General features: G+C 35.1%; 1 protein-coding gene across 1 annotated transcript in view; it reads left to right on the forward strand.

The window, feature by feature from the left end:
• The first annotated feature begins 900 nt into the window (after positions 1–900).
• The window catches only part of MTPN (myotrophin), an 18,993-nt gene continuing 12,039 nt past the window's right edge, over positions 901–7,854 (forward strand). Inside the window, exons 1-2 of the mRNA XM_014547162.1 lie at positions 901–1,110; positions 2,337–2,420. Coding sequence (XP_014402648.1) covers positions 916–1,110; positions 2,337–2,420 — 279 coding nt within the window. The 5' untranslated portion in view covers positions 901–915. The remainder of the gene's footprint in view (positions 1,111–2,336; positions 2,421–7,854) is intronic.

Here is a 7,854-nt window from a genome sequence, read left to right on the forward strand (position 1 = left end):
TCTCTCCTCCCTTCCTCTCTCTAAAATCAGTAAAAACATATTTTTAAAAGGGGAGGAGGGCGAATACTGAATTGGAGGCAATGTGGTAGTTTTTGGGGTTTAGATCACTATTACTAACTGAGCCACATTAAAAAGTTATTTAACCTCTTTCAGCTTTAGACTTTTCATACGTTAAGTGGAGATTTTCTCCTTTTAGAATTATTTAAAAATTAGAGATAATGCATGTAGCACAGTGCCAAACCTGTAGGAGCTGGCAGAGAAGGTAATTATATTTATTATTGTTAGAATCTCTGTTAATCCTCAATGAATGAAAACTATTTTTGAGGCCTTAACTTCATCTTCTGATACTACCCACCCCCTGTCCATCACCAAGATCGTCATATTCCTTCTGAAAAGTATTCATGTGGCACTGAGTTCCTTTCCTTCATAGCAGTTACATTTTGAAATACATTTAAACGTGATTACACGGTAAGCTCTGTGCAATCAGAAGCCACGTCTGATTTCGCTCACCATTGTCTCCTGTGTACAGTGCTTACCATACAATAGGACTTGAGTAAATGTTGAATGAGTGAATGAAATGAATTCTTAATAGCTAATACTGATTACCTTGTGATAATGGCCGATGCCATCAAAGTAGTGATGCTTTTTCTTTGAAGAATTAAAATACATGTCATGTGATATGTGTAAAAAAGTCAGTATTTGAACTCATCAGTTTCATGTGGCCACCTCTTGACGTTATGCTGATTGAATTTCTTAGAAATGGAGCACTGTATATTCATTACATTTAGCATTATTGCTTTTTTTTTAGCTTGACTAATCATGGTTTGAATTACTATCAAACTGTGCAGAATTTCAAGTTTTTGGTTACTTCACTTTGCAAGAAATGCAAATATTTCATGAAATTCTTAGAGCTTTATGAAAGTAAAAATATCAAGCACCTTCCCTCCTTCAATCTACCGTCCACATAAATACTGTTTCCTTTGGCTTCTTTTAAAGGGAGAAGATGTCAACCGGACTCTAGAAGGTGGAAGGAAGCCTCTTCATTATGCGGCAGATTGTGGGCAGCTTGAAATCCTGGAGTTTCTGCTGCTGAAAGGAGCAGATATTAATGTATGTGAGGAACATTGTCATTCTAGAAAAAAATCTTGTTGTATGCTTTGGGTAATTATTTTATGTAGATGTATAAAATAGTTCTTGTGGAAACCTCATTTTAAATAATACAGCCTGAAATTATATCATAATTTCTGTAACTTAGAAATGTATAGTTTGGATTTTAAACAATAAGCAAACAAAACGACTTTCAAGCTGAGGATCAGGATGTTTCCCTTCAGCTGCTGCCTTTCAAGTTCTAATGCAACTTGAGAGTTGCACCACCTATAGGTAGCAAATGCTATCTGCCAGTGGACCATAGAACCCTGCAGTCATGGTAAATACAGTGGGGCCTTGACTTACGAGTTTAATTCGTTCCGTGACCGAGCTCATAACTCAAATTACTCGTATGTCAAATCAAAAAGTGAACGAGTGAGACACGTGATGCTGGGCTGATGTTGTGGCGTTCACTGTGACATTCGCTTCGCCAACTAGCGGTGGGGTATCTGAAGCTGGCTCGTAACCCGAATTTTAGCTCGCAACTCAAAACAAAAAATCGGCCAAGACGGCTCGTATCTCAAAAAACTCATTAGTCGGGACACTCGTAAGTCAAGGCCCCACTGTATAGTGCATTTTTTGACAGAGGTCAGTAAGCAAGTGGTCAGACAGAAGCAGCCATCTCCCGACTCTTTCCTTCTGTGGCTTCTGCATTTCAGAGTTTTAGAAAAATGTTTAAGTAACTGTGACAGCAAGTGAGATGAACTTCTCACATTTCAGGGGACACTAAGTCACTTGGCTGAGCTGTGGCAATCTTTTCATTGGCTATGTTCTTCCCTTCACCTCAATGGCATTTCTGTATTAGTGGGGAGTAAGGCTCAGAGAGATTATACCTAGTCACACAGTAAGTGGCAGAGCCAAGGTTTGAGCTGGGGTCAAAGCCCCTGCTCCCTCCACTTCACTTTGCAGACTCCCAAAGAGAAACCTTGCTTGGGCCTCTAGAGCAGCGGTCGCCAACCTTTCGGACCCCACAGATCACCAGTGGTTCGCGGACTACCGGTTGGCAACTGCTGCTCTAGAGGGCAGCTCTCCAGAGGCTAGAAATGTGTACCTATACAGTGATTTTGGATAGAAAGGCAAATAGGTAAACATTGACTTTAAAATATTCACAAGTGTTTCCTAATTCCATCTAGAAAGAAGAAATGAAAAATGGATAAGGTGGTTTTATCTCTTTATTTAATATTTCACAGGCTCCAGATAAACATCATATTACTCCCCTTCTGTCTGCTGTCTATGAAGGTCACGTTTCCTGTGTGAAATTGCTTCTGTCGAAGGTGAGGTCAATTGTTACTTTTTATTGCCTTTCCACTTCTGCGTGACTGTTTCAGCTAAGTATTTGGTTAATTTATTTGTTTGGCCTCAGGGACAGAAAACTAGTAATATCTAAAATTGAGGTCTAGAATTTTATAGCCCAAAATAACTGGTCCACAAACTGTTACTAGTTGGTAATAGGTAAGAACCTTGGGCTACAATATAAAACAACACAGTCTCCATAATCAAGAATAGTTGTTGAATAGTTGCTGTGACCAGCTCTGGCATGGTAGCTCTGTTAAAGCATCATCCCGATGTGCCAAAGTTGGGACATATAAGAATCAATCAATGAATGCATGAACAAGTAGAACAGAAAATCGATGTCTCTCTCTAAAATCAAATAGTTTGCTGGGGGAAAAAAAGTTAAATGTTGTGGACTAGTAACTGTTTACAGATCACACCTTGAGTGGCTCTGGTTTAAAATTTGTAAACTTCTTTTTCTGTAGTACGTACTGAGAAGAATACATACTGGGAAGAGTATTAGAGGCAGTTTGCTCTAAAGCAGTGGTTCTCAACCTTCCTAATGCCCCGACCCTTTAATACAGTTCCTCATGTTGTGGTGACCCCCAACCATAAAATTATTTTCGTTGCTACTTCATAACTGTAATTTTGCTACTGTTATGAATGAGATGCTCTCCAAGTCATCTGGTTTCTTGATGTTACTTAGATCATGGTAAATCTGGAGTTTTCCAGTGTTTTGTCTTTGTTATTATAAATTCTTAGATGGAGTTCCAAACCCAGCCTCAGGAATTAATGCACCAGTTGCAACCATTTAGCTGTATTAGGACCTGCAAATATTGGGAGACAAATCTTAATAAAATAAGGCACCAGTATTAATCGCAAGCTTATTTTATGGCTATACTCTAGAAAGTGTTATTTATAACATTTCATTTGGTATTTTAAAATAAAGCCCTGTTGAAAGAAATAGAAATCAAATGAGTAAAAGCATTTTGTCACCATACCCGGTACATTCGTGTTTAATAAATAAGCTTTTATTATAACTAAGACTGAAGAGGATTTTATGCTTCAGTAAAATTGGGAAAGAAGGTAGCACATTTGTCTCGTAATACTTTGAGAACTTTTAAAGATTCTGAAAGTAGTTAATTCAGGTCCTTGAAAACTCAGGGTTTTTACCCATAGCTTCATGTTAAACACAGTTACTGGATTTGTTTAAATGTGTAGTGGTTGTTTTATGAGTTTTGGGGGAATTTTGGTAAATATCAACAGTAATTTTTAGCTACTACACACATACTAATTCTCTTAAAGCCAAATGGAAATAATATTTCTTGCCACTAATAGATTCAGTATCTGTGGTAGGATATGCTCACAAAGATTTCCAGTCACTGTCTTTCTCCTTACTGTCTATTCCTTCCCCCATATTCATGAAAAGATTAAAAAGTACCTTTGTAAACTCCTAGATAATTTCATCCCTAGGGGATTATTTTTGCTTACCGTTGTCACAGGCTACAAATATTGATGTACAGTTTATGAAAGATTTATATAATTTCCCATATATTATATTAGTTAGGACTCTTTGTATTGCAAGTTACTAACCCCAGCTCAGATAGGCTTAAGGAGATCTTGTTGATGCATATAATTCTACAGTTGAGGCACTGCCTGACCCTGTGCTTAAGCCATGGGACCAGGATCTGATTTCTTTTTTTTACCTGTAAGCTCGCTTCCTCAAAATGGGCTTTATTACCCTGGCCTCAACTTACCTGCTAAGTGTATAGTAAAAGAAACAGTTAACAAGACTGTTGTATATTTGAAAGTTTTAGTTGCTAACAGGGTAAATCTTAAAAGTTGCCATCACACACAAAATTTGTAAAGATGAGAAGTAATGGATGTGAAGTAACTAAACTTACTCTGATAATCATTTCACAATATGTACAAATATAAAATTAAACTAATATAGTTGTTACATGTCTTTTATCTTAAAAATAAATAAATTCATAAGTCAGAATAAAAACAAACAAAAAGAAATTACCTCTTTCCATGATGTTTTTCTACCCTGTCAAGGGTGAAATTGTCTGAAAATAAAAACCTCCGTGGGATCATTTTTAGCTTAGGTCCTTAGGCTCTGGTCATTTACTAAATGAGATGCCTCTAAACATGCTCAAACTATTTCTTTCTGATATGCCTCTCCTTCCTGTGGGCCAAACAAAATAAGACGTAATTATTCTTATGCTAGAGAGGACCCAAACCATTCATTGTTCTCTATCCCTTATTGCCAAAATATGTTCTAAGTCATTGTTAAAAGGAAAGCTTGATTTGTATGAAGGCAATATGTTATCCCAGAAGGATCGCTATAAATATGTACTCCGTTGCTAAATTATTGGTAGTAAGTTGAGGTGTCTGACTTTTAACTAGCTTATATTTTTTTCTTTTACTTGGTGCCGGCAATTTTGTTCTTTAGCGTGTGTTTGATCCTTGATTTTTGTAGCTAAGTCAGGGACATTCAAAGATGGCTCTATTGATAGATCAAGTTTAATCTTGTAGAGCTGTTTTTTGTTTTAGATGACATTTTTTAACGTTTATAAAAGCAGCCTAGTAAAACTTAGTTCTGCTTTTTCAAAATTTATTACTTTCATTTTATTATTGCATAAGCTTCTTTAATGGATACCCTATAGTTTTGTTAACCAATATATTTTTTTTAGAAATTGATTGTACTCTAAAAAATCCATAGTTGCTAAAATGAAGCTGTTTCAGTGTCTTAACATTAAAATCAATGTTTATATTATAAAATCTAGTTTATTCTTTTTATCAAAAATAGAATACTTGTGTATTATAAATTCATTTAAAAAGTATTTAGTTTAAGAAGTTTACCAGATTCACTGACATTCTTAGTATATTATTCAGGTGGTATGTGAGTAACATAGGGGAAAAAAAAGCCAAAACAATAAACAGAAATTTAAGAACTAAGTATGATTACAACTAGTGGGGGGCGGGGAGAGAAATCACAAAAACAAAAAGAAGATTGGTAGAATATTTGAAATTAAACTATGTAATACTTACTGGGCTATTTTTAAAATTTAATGCAGTGGAAAATGGAATTTATGACACAAGAATGTAAAACATTTAATTCTTGATTATCCATACAGCAAAAGAAGAAACTAACATCTATGTAATATTTTTTAAGCACTTCGTGTATATAATCTCCTTTAATTTTTATCAGTCCAAATACATAGGTATATTCATCTCCATTTTATGAATAAGGAAACTATTTTTCTCAGGGAGGTTAATTACTGTCAGAAACAGTTATGAGAAGTTGAACATGTGTAATTTGGGCTGATTTTTAATTGGTGAGCTAGTAATGTAGAGAACAACATATGTGGGACTTCCACTTCAAGGTGTGAGCACATGCCAGTGTATCCTTTCCCTCCCAACCACAGAAAAGATGTTTTTAAAATGAATGAATCAATATTTGGTTTGAACCATAAGAAGGGGTTCTAGATAAGAAATTATAATGAATCCTTGAGAAACAGAAAGCAGGCGGGATAGGGTTATCAAAAGCATTTCCTAACATGAGCAAGAGGATATTTATTACAAAAGGTAGAATCTGATCCAAGGCTGCTCCAAATCCAATAGTGGTTAGTGCCCCTGACCAACAAACAAGTGAAGGAGCTAGTTGCACTTCAGGCAGAAACAAAATAAACCCAGAGGGAAAGGTGAGACACAAGAAGGGTCATAGGCAAATTAGTATGTGAATAAGTCTAAACAAATATCAAAATGCAGAACACTAAAGTTTTTTTAAATAAGCTAAAACTACAGAATTGTTAAATAATGTATAAGATGGAAGCAGGATGATCAAAGTTCCTGGTACTTTCACCAAATCCGGAGTACGTGAAACACATTAATAAAACTAGTGAGAAGAGAAAAGGGAAAGGAGACAGATGAAACAAGTAAAAATACAGGCTCAAGAAGCATCCTGGGAAATTTAGCAGTAGCAGAGGAGGAAGAAACCCAAGTTGGAGTATGAAACAGAGAAGTGACAACCGAACAGCACAGCAGTCAGTAAAAAGGCCAAGCAGCTTGTAAGTAGAGTGTATGTAAGAACATGTCATTTTGAATTATAGGCTCAATAAGCTTCCTTTTTTCCACTCTAGAAAATCTTAACTGGGAAGTTTTTGCAGTAAAAGGAAAACTTAAAAGGCGGTATAAAATACTCTGTAGTTCAGAAGTTGCAGGCTTTTTTTTAGAGCGTTAGGCTCAATCTTGCAACCATATGGTTTCTGTCATAATTTTGCCACTGTAGCTCTAAAGCTTCCATAGACAATACAGAAATGAATGGGCTTGGCTGCATTCCAGTAAAACTTTATTTACAAAAACAAACATCTGGGCCATAGCTTGCTGACCCCTCTTCTAGCTCACAGTTACTTTGCATTTCACAACTTTAACCCTCAGTGGTAAAAATGTGTATCGTTCTGGATGCTTTTACTAGACTATGCTAGTGCATATTTGTTGAAAATTTTTATTATCAATTAATGTAGCCAAACAAGATATGGAATTTTCATTGTTAATTATTGAACTGGTCTTGGTTAAAACCTCAGATATCTGAGTAATAGAAGGTTTGCATGATTACATTATTTCAAAGAAAGTTAATCATAAAATGCTACTCTTGAACTATGATATTAGCCAGTGGACTTTTATAAGTCCAAAATTCATTTTATTTTTCACAGCTACATATATCATTTGATATCATAATCTAGTTTCCATGGTTAAAGAGATCATTCCTAAGAGAAATAATAGTAGTCCCTGTAGCATTTAATATATTACTATGTTAGGCATTTCCTGTAGTATTAATATATATCAAAATTTCTATAATACTAAAATTCCTTATAAATTATGTAATGCCTTGTAATTTATATAATGGGTAATAAAGGATTTTAAGAAGTGAAGTATCCTTGTTCCCTAAGGGGGAAAACCATTTCTAAATAATTCACTGCAGCATATTGTGGGGAAAGGAGAAATATTTAAATGTTTACTTCTGTTATCACTGTTTTAAAGATGTTAAGTTTGCTACATGCTACAATTTAGAATTTAGACAGATAAGCTATGTTTAGTGTGTTTATATTCCATCCTTTATAAAGTACATACCACTCTCTATATAAGAACAAGAATTCTTTTAAATCAGTGGTTCTCACCCTTCCTAATGCCGCGACCCTTTAATACAGTTCCTCATGTTGTGGTGACCCCTAACCATAAAATTATTTTCGTTGCTACTTCATAACTGTAATTTTGCTACTGTTATGAATCGTAATGTAAATATCTGATATGCAGGATGTATTTTCATTGTTACAAATTGAACATAATTAAAGCATAGTGATTAATCACAAAAACAATATGTAATTATATATGTGTTTTCCAATGGTCTTAGGCGACCCCTGTGAAAGGGTC

This window comes from Myotis brandtii, unplaced genomic scaffold (genome assembly GCF_000412655.1).
Source record: "Myotis brandtii unplaced genomic scaffold, ASM41265v1 scaffold464, whole genome shotgun sequence".
Classification (NCBI taxonomy): domain Eukaryota; kingdom Metazoa; phylum Chordata; class Mammalia; order Chiroptera; family Vespertilionidae; genus Myotis; species Myotis brandtii.